The following is a 17,635-nucleotide window of genomic DNA, read 5'->3' on the forward strand; positions in this document are numbered from 1 at the left end:
CGACTCACTATATGAAGCACTGCTTCCTGAGAAGGAGTCTCTGACCGTCCGGGCTCTGTGTGAGACCTGCCCGTTGAGTTTAGATCTTTTCCACCGCCTGTTGTTGCTAGCTGTTTTCTTTGGTTGTTCTAGTGCTGGGATGTACTCTTGTGTTGTTTCATACTCATCATCCTCCGTGATGCAGAAGGGGCTCGAAGGCAGGCTCCCCATGCTCTCATTCAAGTAGCTCTTCCTTTGGTAGTAACTGTCATATCTCTGCATATCCTGGAAGGGCACCTGATAGCGTCGCAGTAAAGGCTGCTGCTCTTCCACTCGGAAGCTAACGGGTGCCGCAGGTGGAAGGGACACCGCGTGAGCAGAATTGGGGGAGGTGATCTCGAAGGTAGGTACCTGTGCAGCGAGTGAGTAATGGAAGTCAACAGGAGACAGACGTGCTGGTGTTGTCAGAGCAGACACATACCTGAAAAGAGAAACAACTACATTAGGATCCTGATTGACAAGAGCTTTCCAGGTATTATTCTTCTCATTTGAATACCTGACCCTGAGGTCCAAACTACCAGAGTCAAATAGCTAACACAACCACACCCTTGCATAGTAATTGACACACCCATACCCCACACATGGTAACTGACACACCTGAGACTTCACACAGTAACTGACACACCCGCGCCCTCACAGGGTAACTGATGCACCCACGTCCACACATAGTAACTGATGCACCCATGCCCCTCACATAATAACTGACACAACTGCACCCTCACAGGGTATCTGATGCACCCACATCCTCACACAGTAACTGATGCACCCATGCCTCTCACACAGTAACGGACACACCTGCGCCCTCACAGGGTATCTGATGCACCCACATCCTCACACAGTAACTGATGCACCCACACCCCTCACACTGTAACTGACACACCTGCACCCTCACACAGTAACTGACACACCCGTGCCCTCACATGATAACTGATGCACCCACACTCACACAGTAACTGACACACCTGCGCCCTCACATGGTAACTGATGCACCCACACACACAGAGTAACTGACACACGCACGCCCTCACATGGTAACTGATGCAGACACACTCCTCACACTGTAACTGACACACTTGCGCCCTCACATGATAACTGATGCACCCACATCCACAGTAACTGACACACCCGCATCCTCACATAGTAACTGATGCACACACACTCCTCACACTGTAACTGATACACCCGCGCCCTCACAGAGTAACTGACACACTTGTGCCCTCACATGATAACTGATGCACCCACACCCACAGAGTAACTGACACACCCACGCCCTCACACAGTAACTGACACACCCGCACCCTCACATGGTAACTGATGCACCCACACCCCTCACACAGTAACTGACAGACTCGCACCCTCATGCTTTAAATTTCGCCGAGAAGAACCAAGTCCCAAGTCATTTTACAGACTGTAAGGCCTATTTCCAAAAGTGGTTACCCTATTACAGGCCATACAAGCCCTCCATTTGGACACCTGAAGTCACGCATTAGCCCAATGGGCATGTGAGTGCATATTTGTTCAGAATGGGGGTTTACACCTTCCTCTGTATTACCTGGTGCTGGCCACTGTTGCTCACAGGACAATAGACCCATTGTGCTGTTGGTCCCATCTGGTACAGTGAGCCCTATGGTCTTATGCCAGCATCTTGTGCAGCAGCTTGAGTTACCTGCATGTGAAAACTGGATGCTCTGAGTGTCTGTACTGGGGTGAAGCTAACACAGGGGTTATGACATCCACCAATGAAATCTAGCCACCTCCAAGGTAAGATGCACCATCCATCTCGCAATGCCAGACACACTGCACGACAGTTTAGGAAGCAAAGGATAACATCCAGTTGAAGCAACAGTGAGAATTTAGATAGGTAAATTTAATTAACAAAGGTGAAATTTGCCCACAACACTAGAGCGCAAAACCCTCCTCTTGCAAAAAGCGCCATGGGAAATTTAGGACCAGAAGCAATTAGAATGTTACTTTTAAGGCTCCTCCAAAAGATACCTCCTCCAGCAAAACTGCAGCTTCTAACCCATGCTGAAGGGCTGGACCATTCAAAAGCCAAAGAGAAGAGTGCCTCTGTTACCAACACAACACGATGCAATGCAATGGGGGGTACTCAGCACCTTGGACGATCAAGCTCAACATTTGTGAACATCCTGGGTGCATTGCAAGGTCCTCAGAACAGTGGCTTGAGGAGCTGGCTAGGAGAGGATGAGGTGGGTGGGCGGGGATTATTCTTTGATCTCCCTCCAAGCAGTGGCTGATTTGGGAAGTTATATTAGATTTTGTGCTTGGCCTTTGAGCTATATGGAAAGGGCCATTTTATAGACAGAATATAAAAGTGGTAAGTAAATGGCCCTAATATGATGGTACATTTTGGTGACACAGAGCTGGTGCATAAATGGCCCAGGATGACTATACATTCAGGTGACACAGAGTTGTATGTAAATGTCCCAAGATGACTGTACATTCAGGTGACACAGAGTTGGTATGTAAATGGCCCAGGATGAATGTACATTTGGGTGACCCAGAATTGGTATGTAAATGGCCCAGGATGACCGTACATTCAGGTGACACAGAGTTGGTAAGTAAATGGCCCAGGATGACTGTAAATTTGGGTGACACAGAGTTGGTATGTAAATGGCCCAGGATGACTGTACATTCAGGTGACACAGAGTTGGTATGTAAATGGCACAGGATGACTGTACATTCAGGTGACGCAGAGTTGGTATGTAAATGGCACAGGATGACTGTACATTCAGGTGATGCAGAGTTGGTATGTAAATGGCCCAGGATGACTACATTCAGGTGACACAGAGTTGATATGTAAATGGCCCAGGCTGACTGTAAATTTGGGTGACACAGAGCTGGTACCGTAAATGGCCCGGGATGACTGTAAGTTTGGGTGACACAGAATAGAGCAGTGTTTGTTTGCTTGTTTATAGCACAACTCAAAGACAGTAAGTTCTCCTGAGGTGCATAGGGTTGTAGCTTTTTGATGCTCACACAGCTCCTTTAAATGACATGCACAAAAGAGGTGCATGCTGGGTCTGTCCTGCAACCCTTTCACCAGTGTGACACCACGGAGCTCACTGGAGGTACAGTGAAGCAGGGGGGTTGGAGCATAAGCCAGACATCACAGAGAGGAGGGACACTAGTTCACAGAGTAACAAACTGGTACAGAGGAGATGGGACCCCACCAGGAGCCTCTCTCTTCTCCCTGGGTTTTTCCTGCACTCCTGCTCTTAGACGAGAAAGCCCTGGACGGCTGGCTTGGAAAAGACCCCTAGAGACATACAATGCTAATGTCTAGCATTTCACCCCATGTATTTGCCTCATTAAGCAGTTACATCCATTGCCCGATCACCCTCCTGGATGAGTGCACAGAGAAGAGGAAAGGGCAGCATGCCCTCCCTGACACCTGTGCCCTTGCCCAGGGACAATCACAGTCCATAACCCTGGACTATGCCAATCTAGTGCTGCCAGAAGAATCAGCCTCTCTGGCACACCTAGTGCCCAGACACACTGATGTCTCCCTGCTTCAAAGGGTGCAGAGCTGCCCCCTCCCTGTGCTGTAGGAGGCAATGTCTCAGAGAGCTCGCACCAGGACAGGTCGCCTCCACTATCTATGCTCCCTGTACAGCCACAGCCTGGCCCTTTATATTCACATGATCCACTTTGGGGCCTTCTCCATCGAAACTGATGGGCTTTGGATCAGGCCCTTAGTTCCAGACCTGTCCTCTGGCTCCCCCCCTTCCGCTGTGCCAGGGCAATCACTTTCCTGCTTTACCAACACATATGTTTTGTGCAACGTTCCTGGTATCTGCCCTTCCACCAGCACCATCCCAGGCTTTCGTCCTCTGTCAAACCTTCGAGTGCCTTTCTCTGCCCTCCCTCTAGCTCTGCAATGGCTTTTCTCTAACACAGGGTCCCAAAGTGCACTCGATATCCTCAGCACACTCACACCATGGCTGTATAAAACACTCTTATTACCTGGCTTAGGAGAGATCCCTCTATTTATAGACACGCACTCAGGATTTCATTTGCTCTGTTAGCAAGAGCATTAGAGCGTGAGCTCATCTCCAATAACCTCCACTCTAACCTGCGGGGCTCTCTGACCGCACGGCTGCTTTCTAAGCAGCAGCCTCCTGTTTCTATTTGGGCTGATTATAGGATCTCCCTCGGTGCCTCACCTCGCATTCAGCTATCCTAAATCTCATCGAATTTAGAGCTGCCTGGCTCTTCCAGCCTGCCACATCACTCGTGCTGCTTGGAGAGCTCCTCTGCTGCTTATTAGCCCTCCAAGCTTGGGGCTGGCTGCACAGATGATGACCAAACCCTGTTGGGATGGGGCTGAGGAGGATGAAAGGTGATGCCCTCCTCACCTAGCAATGGGGACCATCTCACTCCCTGCGAGCGCCCAGGTGGGTGCTAGCTGCCCACAAGTGGGCACGGTGGAGGGGCATGGTTCTGTCCCCCTCCATGGCCACCACCACACCTGTTAGCTGAACACAGAGGAGAGTGCATATTGTGCTCTCCCGCAGGTTGGTGAAGCCACAGCTCTGGTGTATGCCCCCAAAAAGCCCCCCGGGAGAAATGGGGGCTGAGTCCCGCTGAGCCCTTGCTTCTGGGCTGCTCCTGTGCAGAATCTAGCACTGACTCAGGGGGAGCTCATGTCCTGCCCCCGATCATTCCACAGGGACTACAGTGAATGTTTAGTGGCACAGACCTGGAGCCTGGCTCCTGTTGATGCTTCCCCTGTTCTGAGGGTGCCTTATTTGCTCGTAGTGCCTACAGCCTGCCAGCCAGTCTTGGCCCTCGCTGGCATTCCTCTCTACATTCTAGGGTGTGGGGGCTGTAATAACAGCTTTAGAGATATCAAGGTAAATGTCAGCTGCTGTGCTGCCTTGGGCCACAGCATCTATAGTTCTACAGGGGGGCTCTGATCACCTGAATGATCTGTGCCATGGTAGCCGGTAGCTAGCACAGCTGGGCAAATAACCAATTCTTCAGGTCAGTGGCCAGCCCAAAAAATGGGAGAAAAAAATCAGCAAACCGAAAAAGTAAAAAAAAAAAAAAATTAAAAAAAAAAAATCCAGCTTTGGGTCAAATGAAAGGTTTTGTTTGGTTTCTGAGGGTTTTCTTAGATTTTTTAACTTCTTTTGTGAATTAAATTGAAGTAAAATTCACAAAGAAAGTTGAAACGTTTTGATTTTTTCAGAATTTTTTTTTTGTTTGACTGAAACAATTCCGTGAATTTGAAAACATTTTGGTCAACCTGCATCTGCATTTTTCAGTGAAAAAGGAATGTTGTCTGAAAATTTCCCCCACTGTAGTTGCTAGGTTCCCTTTTCCCAGCAGTTTCATTTGGATACTGAACCTCCTCGCCTTCGCTAGGATCTGCACTGGAACACCCAGCTGTGCGGTCACTGGGTTTGCTTCACATTTGCCCTTTGTCCAATTCTAATAGGTTCTGCAGTTTCCTCTGTGGGATGAAAACTCGTGAGGACATCAGGGAAGAGTCTCTCCACACATTCCATTTCCTTCACCAGCTCCTTAATGATACTTAGCAGGAGAGATCAAGATCCTCTGCCTTCAGGGTCTGAGGGAGAGCAGAAGTCAGAATCCAGGCAGGTAGGGAGAGGTGGTAAAACCCAGAAAGCCAGTGGAGGAGGGTGGTGGAGCTAACATGGTAGGCAGAGAGACAATTCCATCTCAAGGAGTTTATTTCCAGGCTGGGAGACAGTTGGTGCGAGTGGGCAGATGGAAAGGAGTCATAGAGCTAGAGATAAAGAGCAGGGGAGGAGGACAAGAGATGGGAAGCAATGGGGCGGAGGGTTTGGAGGCAGAGTCACAGTCAGGCCTGGGAAGCCCAGAGTGCCATGAAGAAGGAAAGGGTAGAGTAGAGGTGGAAGGGTCAGTGGCAGGGGAGAGTTCTTATGGGCGGTTGGGAAATACTGGCAAGCTGCTGGGCAGAGAAGCGGGCAGAGGAGGGTGAGATGTCCAGAGGGAGCAGGAGGAGGAGAAGAGATGCCACACTTTGGAAGCACTAAAAAGAACTGACATGGAGGAGCTCAGTGCAGGCCTAGGACATTGCCCAAGGACACTCAGCAGCGTGGCTGCAGGCACAGAAGCAGCAGATGCAGAGGGAAGAGATTAAAGGGCAGACAGAGCATCAGAAGAGGGAGGCACAGGAATCAAGAAAGGAGTTGTGAGAAATGAAAGGGTTGATAGAATCAACTGAAAGGAGAGAAGCCAGGGGTGGGTGTGTGGGTGTGTGTGTGTGTGTGTGTGTGTGTGTGTGGAAGGGACGAGGAGGCTGAGACCAGCAGCGAGGTCAGCCTAGAGATTGTGAAAGGAGCGATGGGGCCGAAGGGAGGGAGACGTGCTGAAATACAGCAGGTGGGGATTGTGGAGAGAGCTCTGAGACAGAGATCAGAGCTTCAGGAAAGAGGCAATGGAATTGGGTCAGTTACCTCGTAAAGGTGCGGACATCTGGGATAAGTAGAGGGGATAGAGGAGAAAGAAAGAGACCCACGCACTGAATCCAGATGAAGCCTGAGAACAATGACTCAGATTTTCCCCAATGCTATACAGGGCCGGCTCCAGGGATTTTGCTGCCCCAAGCAGCTAAAAAGAAAAAAAAAAAAAGCTGCCATCACGATCTGCGGCTCTACTGCCCCCACTTCAATCTTCAGCAGCAGGTCCTTTGCTCTGAGAGGGAGTGAGGGACCCGTCGCCGAATTGCTGCTGAAGAGCTGGATGTGCCACCCCTCTCCGTTGGCCGCCCCAAGCACCTGCTTGCTGGGCTGGTGCCTGGAGCCGACTCTGGTCCTATAACCATACCAGCACTCTTCTGGATTGAGTTTTCCTCCTCCCTTGACAGAGCTCCTCCACTTCTCTTCCCTTTCTTCTTTTCCTAGATATGTTTGTAGAAATCTTATTTCCATTGACTCCTTCCCTCTCTTTCATACATCCAAACACAACCTCTCCCCCTTATCAAGGAATGTGGTAAATTCTCCCTCACATGGGATATCTAGATCAAGTTCTATCTGTCTGCTTCAGCCAGGTTTCTGGGCTTGAAGCAGGAATGAAATCTCTGACCTGTGCTATACAGGAGCTCAGACTAGATCATCATCATGGGCCCTGCTTGTCTTGGAATCTGTAAATCTGTGAATTTCATTCTCTCTCTCGTCTCTCTTATCTGATTTCTAGAAGATCTCACCTCACTTCCTGCCCCTGCAAAGTTCAATTTTCAAGTCCTTTGTAAGGTCTTCTTTTAGTTACTGGATTGCTTTCTTATTCTGGATTTCCCTTTGAAATCACACACTTGCATTTATGCTTTTTACTCTCGGGTCCCCCAATGTAGGATGGAATATGTAGGATGTATATTTTAGGATGGAATATGTGGGATGTACGTGAAAAGATGCCTGCTTGTCTGGCAAGGAAAGAGAACAGCCAGGTGGAAAGCTGAACCAGCAATCAGATCAGATAAACAACTGGGTCAGCAATCCAATCAGGTAACAATCGAGTTGGCAAACTAATCTTCGTGCTAGGTAGAAAGGTGTTTATACAATATAAAATGAATAACTTTGTAACAGTATTTAAGGCGAGCACCCGAATATGGGGGTCGCCTGCATTTAACCCTATGCTGTGCACTGGTTTGATGGACCGATCACTCAGTGAAGCAGCAAATAAATGACACACTTCTTCAGCACAGGAGTCTGTCTGTGATCCTGTGCACTCTGCGTGGTGGGAAGAACTGCTCAACACCCAGCATTGTACTTTTTATTTCCACCTTTCCCTTGGTACCTCACTCTGTGGGGCCTCTTCCTACTAACTGCCTCGGTTTCCAACCATTAGATGTGTCACAGTAAAATGTCCTGTGATTCCAGCTTCCCATGCTCCCCTTCCTTAGGAGCTAAAGCCCCGAGAGATCCTTTCCCCACTTGCTCTCCCCTATGCTCAGCTCTATGACCCCTAATTGGTTAATATCAAGTGCAAGTGATCGTGCCTCTCATTGTATTCTCCACCTTGCCAAACAAGAGGCACAGTGAGTGGGATCTATGCTGAGAGGCCCCAGCTAGCCACCCTCCCCAGTCTTAACAGCCAGGTAGTCTTAGCCCCATGAGTGTTCCTCCATATTAACCATGCTGCTTTCTGTGGCCACCTATTGTAACCAGCATTAATACAGTGCTTCCCTTTGGTGGCCTTTATGAACAGGTTTCACTGCACACTTCAGTGGAATTTATGTTAAATCTCCATTGATGCCCCCTGGTTTGGCTGCATCCACCTCAGACATCTTGGTATTGCAAACCACCAGGATGCTAAGCACCAGGTCCGGTACCTTTCCTGTCTCCACTATCTCTTGGCTAAGGGCCTGGTCTTTGCTCTTACTCTTCTTTGACCTGGGCCAGAGACTTGTTGGGCACTGTTATTTCCTTTCTCATGTATCAGGACCCAGAGCGTCCATGTTGTCGTTTTCTTCTCTTGCCATCTAGATTTCACTAGAAGGTGACTCCTCTGTCCCCTAGCACAGGCATGTGTCTGGCTTTCTCCTCCTATGAAGAGCATGGCCTTCAGAGTCAATAGGCCAGCTTTCCTGACTGTCTCCCATTGGTTCCACAACACCAGTGGGGCCATCAATCCTGCCCGCAGCTTGTCCAGTTCATCTTGTTTGCCCCCAGGCTTGTGGCACTTGCATACGGCACTGCTGTACTCTGCTCCCCTTGCCTTCCCCTCTGCACTGTCTGCGTCTCATCTGCTGCACTGGACATGGTGTATTTGGTACAGCCTGATCCTCCCCCTAGCCTTATGAGACCCCCACAAGCCCTCACCATGTTGTCCACATTCAAGGTGCAACTGAGGCTCTCTGGAGGTGCAGCATACACAGGTATGGGCCAGGAGAGGAGGCTCTGCCTTATTCAGGCTGATCTCAGGGCTACTGTGCAATGGAGGCAGGACCTCCCTGGCTGCGTATGGCAGCAGCACTGGCTAGAATCCCCACAGCTCTTCTCCCTCCCACCTCTGACACACTCCTCCCAGCCTCAGGGTGCTCCCTAAGACAGGGCTGGAGAGGTCTCCATGACAGGCTGATGCAGTGCCTATCCTGGGAGCATTCTCCCACGGTCAGCCCCGTCATACTGCTGCAGCAGCATTTGGGGGCCGGGCTGGGGGAAATCCCTCCCTCCAAAAGGAAAATGAAATCTATCACCTTTCCCAGCTGAGAGCTGATGTAACAAGCCCAGCTAGTAGTGAGCCGACCAGGGTGAAGGCTTTCAAATCCAGGCAGTCCCCTCTTACCATTAAAAACAACCCAATCCTCAGTGAATTCAACCCCTTCTCTCTACTTCATCTTCACTTATATTAGTTCCCTGCCTGGATCATCAGCTACTTTTCCATCGCTAAGCCATGCACAGCAGGGGCTGATGCATACATGTAGCGCTGCTCTTTACTGGCTGGAATGTGTCAGAGCTGCTCAGGGCTGCAGGTTCTTTGTACTAAGCTATTGGAGCAGCTTCTGTCGCTCACAGGATTGGGGCTTCTCTTTTGGGAGAGGAATTCTATTCCCCGTGCCACAGGTGGTCAGCAAGCTTGGAGTCCTTGGTCATGGACTGAGAGAAGATCTAGGCCCCAGCCTGTTCCCAGAAGTCACCCTGATGCTGTCAAACGTTCGCTCTTATTTACACTTAAAATGTATAAGAGAGAAAAGCTCTGATGCTTCAGGGAATACCATACAGCAACATGAACTGCTTGGTGGTAGGGAGAAATTTCCACCAGGGGCAGGCTATTGCATAATTGTCAATTGCGAGAGGTTTTGCATCTGTGTCTGAAGCGTTTGCCATGGGCCATTCTCAAAGACAGGACACCAGCCCAAGTGGAGTACTGTTCTGGTGAAGTATCTTATGTCCAACATGGATCTGGTCTGGATGCCCCTCTCTACTGTCCTTCTCTTCCACCAGTGAACCCTAATAACCGATAACAGAGTCATCAGCCCCAGAGCTGATGGCACAAAGCAGTGAGGGCTGACCTCTCGCTGTGTGGCGAGTCTCGCAGCGAATCCACAGAATCCCTGTATTGCATCGTGGGTCTTCTCGAGTCCTCAGTGCAATACGCAGCTCCTCGCCGGGTGCGGGCCTCGACACAGGCAGGGCTGTTGCATTTACTGGTTCCCACTGAAGAGAGCATCATACCAGACTGCGAATCAGAAGTCAGGCTCTCCGTGCGGTCCAAGCTCCATGTGTGGCTTTCCTGCCTGCGAAGCAAACCACAGATCAACAACAGTCAGGGAAAACTTCTGCCATGCCCTGCTACACCACACCTGTTCCTTCAGGCAGCCTGTGGCTCGGAGCCATTCTGAACGAAAGTTAGAAATCCACACTCTGTATCTACTTTGCTTCTCTTTCTAAAAGCAATGTGTTTAACTGGGGGGCCAGTTTTCAAAACCTAGCCTTCACTTGTTTTGTCCACAGTGAATTTGGGTGCAACTGCTTGTGGGCACAGGGGAGGACAAACAGATGCCTGACTGCCTTATGGCATGTGCGGATCAGGCAACTGGAGTTAATGAAGTTTGCCAGCAGAGAATTAGGTGGCGTACACAGGGATTCCAGAGCAGGAAAACAGTCCTGATCCAAAGAACTTGTTAATTATGGTTAAACCCAGGCCTATTCTCAGTTGAAACCATCAACTGCATTTACAACTTCAAATGGTGTTCTGGTTAGAAAAGAAGAGGAGTGAAATGGCAGCTTCACATTCAACTGAACTGCTCTGGGTGTGTCTTCAAAAACATTTGCTCAGTGCAGTTTATTCAGAAAGACAGCGTTTTAGATATCAAGCACCAATTCATGACAGTATTTTGGTGCCTTGAGAGATTTACAAATCCGTAAGTGATTTAGGCACCTAACTCCCACTGACTTTTGATGGGAGTTAGGCACTTTGTAAACCCAACAGGTACCTGCCCGTCAGAAGGCCTAACTATTGTGAAGTGAATGAAAAACACTTAATGAGACCATGTAAATTGGGGTTGTGCATGCACATACACTTTTGCACACACGACTCAGGATTGCACGTGTCTATTGTGCAATTTGTGTGTGCAACTCATGAATGCACAATACCTGAAAAATATTAGGTCTAAATCACCAGGTTTTGAAGACTGAATAACAGAATAGCCACACCGTGAGAGTATCTGATGTAAGAAAATGTCTTCTAAAAGACAGACAACAACATTTTGCCTTCTGGTCCTTTTTCTCCGAACACTTGGAATGCAAAGGATTCATCAACACCTACCAAACACTAAAGTAACACTGGTGGATAATTGCTGTAAGTGAGATCAGAATCAGACCTGACATCTTTTGCCTTGCAGACGAACACATCTCGTCTGGTGCAATTCACTGATGGAACATGAATGTGGACCTCACAGTGTCATTTTATTATCGTGTTTTAATGTTGAGCGCACCTTCAAAGAACCAACTTCAGTTACTGGAATAAGCAGAGTATTCACTGGAACCGTCAAAGGGGAAGAAACAGAGCACCCACAAAGAGAAAGGGTCCATCTACTCTTAGCCCTTCTCCAGGGCATTTGAAGATGCAACCCAGGGTTTTCCTGGACACTATAAAAATGGAAAACATTAATTTATAATTGGAAATGCCCTTCAAAATTATGAAAGGCTCAGCTTCATGGATGTGCTGTTTCTTCCACCTTGACTCTGTCCTATTAACAAGAACTATTGCGATTTCACTGATGACCTAACATTGCACAAGATACTGAGACCCAGATTTTCAAGCCAGCCTCAGAATGACCTACATAGGTGCAAAGTGCAAACATAAGAATCTGCACCAACATTTTTTTGCCTGCAACAAGTTGCATGAACAAGTTCTTTGTTGATGCAAAATTGCACCTGCTAAATCGGACCCCAGATTTGAAAGTCTAGACCTAAATGTTTAACAATATTTATAGCCCTCTCTTCTTATACATCACGGGTAAGTATAAGAGAATATTTCTAAACACTAGTAAAATATGTATAAGTATATATAAAATACGCAGGCAACTGCCTGTGCAAAATACACATGTGTGTGTGCTTCACGGATTAATGTATGTGCAGATACATTTAACTGTTCTGGGTACAACTTCCTGTTTGTGTAGATTGTGAAGGTACATCATAGTTGTGAAGGTACATCATAGTTTTCCATGTACAAAGTTTAGCTCTAAATGCTTCACAGCAGTCATCTTCAGGAGCAACTATCCATGTGCAGACATACAAAGCACATTTGCGGCTAGTGGAGAAAGGACATATTTGCCATAACAAGGTCACCAAAAGGCGATAGTTCATAGTTTTGAGATCATAGGTTAGAATCCTGACATTTAAAAATGGAAACCACGAGAGCCCCAAATGAAACCCCAGAATCCAAACACTCTTGACATTGCAGGGTTCCTCAGATCTGAATCTGGATCCAGATCTGTCTTTTGTAAATGGCCCCTGAATACCTCTGAAATTTGGGTTCGTCAAAACTTGGATCTGAATCCAAATTCTGCAGCTCTAGTACCTCCTAAAGTATTTTAGGAAAGAGGATAGCAGTATGCAAATGAGATAAAGGGTAAGGTTTTCAAAAGTGACTAAGTATCTTAGGAGCCTATGTCCCATCTTCAAAAGTAACTATTCACCTAATGGCCAGACTTTTACAGGTATTTAGGTGCATAATGATGCAGATTGGAGAGCACCTAATGTGCACTTTTGAAAAGTCCATTTTGCATCTTTAGGCACCTAAATACCTTTAAAAATCTGGCCCTATATCCTTTTTGTAAATGGAACTGAGGAGCATCTGAAAATTTTTTCCTTAGGTACTTTTGAAAATTTTAGTTATATATGTTCCAAAACCACAGCTAAAAAGAATTTTCTCCAAAACTATCACAAAAATCAAACTACATGTAGAATAATCTTCAGTGTTTTTCTCTCATGTATCTATTTTCTCTGTGTCACTCAAAGTGACAGAATATTGCAAACACTCGTGATCAGAGAAGAACAGGCAGGTGACAGGAAAAACATTTAGTATTTGCTCTGACTTGAGAAATGTTTTTCTTGCTACACTCTTGAGATATTCTTGCAGGGACAGGATGGATGTGTGTGGGGAGGTGGGGGGGAATGGCACACTCACCTCTGGCTTGAAGTTGGAGTAGCTGTGGAGCAATGGTGAGATGGGGAGCAGGAATGACTTCCTGAAAACGTCGTCTCTGTTTCCCTCCGTATCACATGGTCAGTGGCAGAAACGTTTTTAGAAATATACTGTAATAAAGAGAGTCCCAAATATCAGGCAACTGCTCATTGATTGACTGAGGGGGGTTGCCTTCCTCTGCAGCCTGGGGCATGGGTCACTTGCAGGTTTAAACTAGTGAAGATGGTGGATTCTCGGTAATTTAATTTGAGAATTTCAGTAACTCAGCCTGAGGTTAGAGGTCTATCACAGGAGTGGGTGGGCAAGGTTCTGTGGCCTGTGACATGCAGGAGCTCAGACTAGATTATCATGATCAGTGGTTCTCAACCAGGGATCGGGGCCCCTTAGGGGGCCATGAGCAGGTTTCAGGGGGTCTGCCAGGCAGGGCCAGCATTACACTTGCTGGGACCCATGGCAGAAAGACAAAGCCCCGCCGCATAGGGCTGAAGTCCAGGGCCCTGAGCCCTGCCACCTAGGGTTGAAGCAGAAGCCTGAGCAACTTAGCTCTACATGCCCCCTGTGGTGTGGGGTCCCGGGCAATTGCCTTGCTTGCTACCCCTTAACACCACCCTGGTTTTTATATGCAGAAAAACAATTGTTGTGGCACTGGTGGGCCGTGGAGTTTTTATAGCATGTTGGGGTGGGCCTCAGAAAGAAAAAGGTTGAGAACCCCTGATCATGATGGCCCCTTCTGATCTTAATTTCTATGTTTATATATCAAATCATGTAACAAGCACATGATCGCATGTATCTGTGTCCAGTTTAAAGAGCTGAGAAGAACAGCAGCTGCCCAGAAGGTTAAAAAGTAGTGGCTTTTCTGTGGTTCTATTCTGGGCTCTTCAATATATCAAGAAGAGGCTGCTACATGGGAACTATGAAAGGGCATTGATGAACGTTGAGGGTCTTGGTGGCATGGCACTTAGTCTGTAGACTAAGCAAAGCTTAGCTTTGCAAAGCTTTTTCTGCAGAAAAGGACCTGGGGATTACAGGGGACGAGAAGCTGGATATGAGTCAGCAGTGTGCCCTTGTTGCCAAGAAGACCAACAGCATATTGGGCTGTATTAGTAGGAGCATTGCCAGCAGATCGAGGGAAGTGATTATTCCCCTCTGTTAGGCACTAGTGAGGCCACACTTGTAGTATTGCATCTAGTTTTGGTTCCCTCACTACAGAAGGGATGTGGACAAATTGGAGAGAGTCCAATGGAGGGCAATGAAAATTATTAGTGGGCTGGGGCACATGACTTACAAGGAGCGGCTGAGGGAACTGAGGTTATTTAGTCTGCAGAAGAAAAGAGTGAGGTGGGATTTGATTGCAGCCTTCAACTACCTGAAGGGGGATTCCAAAGAGGATGGAGCTAGGCTGTTCTCAGTGGTGGTAGATGACAGAATGGAATGGTCTCAGGTTGCAATGGGAGAGGTCCAGGTTGGATATTAAGAAACACGATTTCACTAGGAGGGTGGTGAAGCACTGGAATGGGTTACCTAGGGAAGTGATGGAATCTCTATCCTTAGAGGTTTTTAAGGCCCGGCTTGACAAAGCCTTGGCTGGGATGATTTAGTTCGTGTGGATCCTGCTTTGAGCATGGGGTTGGACTAGATGACCTCCTGAGGTCTCTTCCAACCTTAATATTCTATGATTCTATGAATATTTATACCAATGTGGTCCCTGATCTGGCAGTGGTCAACCAAAGTTCTTGCATGGATTATTCCTACTCACAGCATAAATAGATTTTGCAAGGCTTTGTGTGGGGCCGCAGCCTGAAAAGGCACTATTGCTGCTTTTTTAAAGATTCTGTTTCTGTCTGTATTCATGCCTGTCTATCTACTTAGCTCCCGACTTCTCTGTCTGTGCTTGGCACATGTGCAGCTGACAAGGGACCCATTATAACCTGTCTCCAGGAGCCAACAAGAATTGGCCCATTATACATGAGACAACATATAAATTATCACATACAAAAAAAATGTTAATACAATGCAAAGGTTGCAAAGCTGAGCACTCAAAAGTTAGGAAATGCTGGAGCGCTGGCACAGGAAAGACTCCTGTCCTGTGTCTTTACTCATCATGGATCTGATTTCCTCCCACTTTCATTTTTTTTTCCAAATGCCCCAAATCAATATAATCACATTCATAGTCCCATTGCATTTAATGGAACTACCCACATACGTTAAACTGAGCATGTGCTTCAATGCTTTGCTGGATCAGAGCCTATGGTCTTAAATTGTGTCCATCATTGTGGCATCTGAGCACCCCAAAGGGATTTACCACCTTCAGCAAAGTGCTACTGATTAGAAGCAACAGTAGCAGAATAAGGCCCTACGTAAAGTGCCATGCACACCTAACAGCCTCACCCCCACCAGCCATGTAGTCCATGGTATTTGTAGTGGTCCAGAATGATGCATTCTGGGATATCATCAATGAACAGGAAATACAAGGAGCATTTCACAGAGTGGTAGAGAATTAAATATGACTAGTTCATACATTTCTGTCCTGACCCCAAACCAAATGGTTTTCCATTCAATTTCAGCTTTTAACGTCAAATTCTTAATGTTACACCTAAACGAAATCACTGGCTGAAAAAAGGCATTGAATACACTTCTGCACTGCTTTATACAAAAGCCACTTACATCAGCCATCTGAATTTCCTCCGGATCCAGCTGGGGGTGACTGGGGCCATTGGCAAGGCTCCGGTTCGGATGGGCAGGACACATATTTTGCCGTAAATGGTTATGCATTTGTTTTCGTTGTTTTCTAAAAATGCACAAAGGAGAAATGGATTCATAGGGTTTACTTAGAATTCTAATATCTCCTTGGACTCTTCACACCCAAAGCCCTGTAGGGGAGAGAGACAATAAGGAGGACAAGGCCATGCTTTGAATTCATGTCTCGGAGACACTTTCAGCACACTGTAGCCAGGGGCAGTGGAAAATCATGAGCACAAGACAATGTTCCACAACGTTAGGATCTTTCTGCAACGTTGAAGTACGTAAGCAGAGATGGGCCCAAACCGAAATGGCTGTTCTGAAGTCAGGTGGTATTTGGGAAAGTTTGGATCAAACTTGGCAGCTTGGTCCCAATTACAAATCTAAGCACTCAATGGCTGTCTGCACTGCACAGCTCCTCTAGCAGAAGCAATGGTGGAAACACTATAGACAGGGGCACTGAAAGCCACTGAAGTTTTAATCCATCATATCATCTAGGCTTACCAGATGACATGATGGCAAAAATGTACGTGGTCTGCCTTTGCTGATGCTTCTCCCATTGCTCCCACTAATGGAGGGCAATGTTGTCATTGCAGACAAGGCCAACATGAGAAGCCCATGCTTAGATATGGACTGAACGCTGTCTCTTCAAGTGAGCAGGCTGCATCTATGCTGGCAAAAGCAGGAAGTGAAATTCACTCTGGGTGCCTTCTGATGCAGTTCCACCAATGGCAGCATGGTAGACACTGAGATGAAGACAGGGCAGCTCAGGAACTTACTGTGTTCTGTCTACACTCCATCTCTCACCCCTGGAGCTCCAGTGCTGGTGATCTATGGGTCCTATTTTTGCCTGTTTAGACAAGGTCTAGAAGAACGAGCATTGCGCAGGTGTCTGATGAGTCAGTAAGGTGAAGTGTGGCCTGGTGGCTGCTCACAACAAGGTGATACTGAATGTACAGTGACCAGCTGCTGATCTACAGAAAGCAGCTGCCTGCTTGCCGGGGTTAACCCTTGCAGCATGGTTTCGGAACAGAGTCTCCACCTTCTAGCACCCATTTAACTTGCCTCCACTGCATATCCTGGGCCAACACCACAGCTGGGAGAAACATGGTCAAAATTCTAAGTATAACACCCTCGAGCTAACTTCTGAAGCCTTTACAGAGGGCTAGAGCCACACATGGCTTTAAGGCACAGCCCACAGTAAGGCATGGTATGGGGATGCACCAACCCAGGAAGATCATCAGGATGCGTGTCAGGGCACAAGTGATTCCCACACTGCCCAGGCCCAGCTAACCCAGCCATTGCAGCAGATCAGCAGGGACACGTTCTCATTTCCTTCTCATCCTCTTAGGGACATCGTGCACGCTCAGTGGGGTAGGATTTTTTCCACAGTGTAGATGCTGTGAAAACTGACTTAGGACTTCAGGGTTTGTTCCATTATTTCTACCTGGGCAAATGAGAGACATGTGTTTGAAAACTTCAGTAACCAAGGGAATATCTGTATTAATAATAAGATTGTTTTGTCCTTTTCGCTGAGACTCTCAAACTGATTAAGTCTCACACACCTCCTGCAAGGCAGAGAGGTATTATTATCCCCATTTTCAGATGGCAAAAACTAAGGTATGGAGAAGTTACAAGAGTTCCCTATAGAGGCCTCACAGCAAATCAGAGTCAAAATGATAACTCTCCACCT

At 47.4% G+C, this 17,635-nt stretch overlaps 1 protein-coding gene across 4 annotated transcripts in view; it reads right to left on the reverse strand.

The window, feature by feature from the left end:
* The window catches only part of NRG2 (neuregulin 2), a 319,504-nt gene that overhangs the window by 8,862 nt on the left and 293,007 nt on the right, over positions 1-17,635 (reverse strand). For all 4 annotated transcript variants that reach the window (XM_050962620.1, XM_050962619.1, XM_050962617.1 and 1 more), the window contains 3 exons: positions 15,868-15,991; positions 13,186-13,313; positions 10,064-10,288 (listed from right to left, as the gene is read on the reverse strand). In XM_050962620.1, the coding sequence (XP_050818577.1) occupies positions 10,064-10,288; positions 13,186-13,313; positions 15,868-15,991 (477 nt within the window). The remainder of the gene's footprint in view (positions 1-10,063; positions 10,289-13,185; positions 13,314-15,867; positions 15,992-17,635) is intronic.

Source organism: Gopherus flavomarginatus, chromosome 7, assembly GCF_025201925.1.
Source record: "Gopherus flavomarginatus isolate rGopFla2 chromosome 7, rGopFla2.mat.asm, whole genome shotgun sequence".
In the NCBI taxonomy this organism is placed as follows: Eukaryota; Metazoa; Chordata; order Testudines; family Testudinidae; genus Gopherus; species Gopherus flavomarginatus.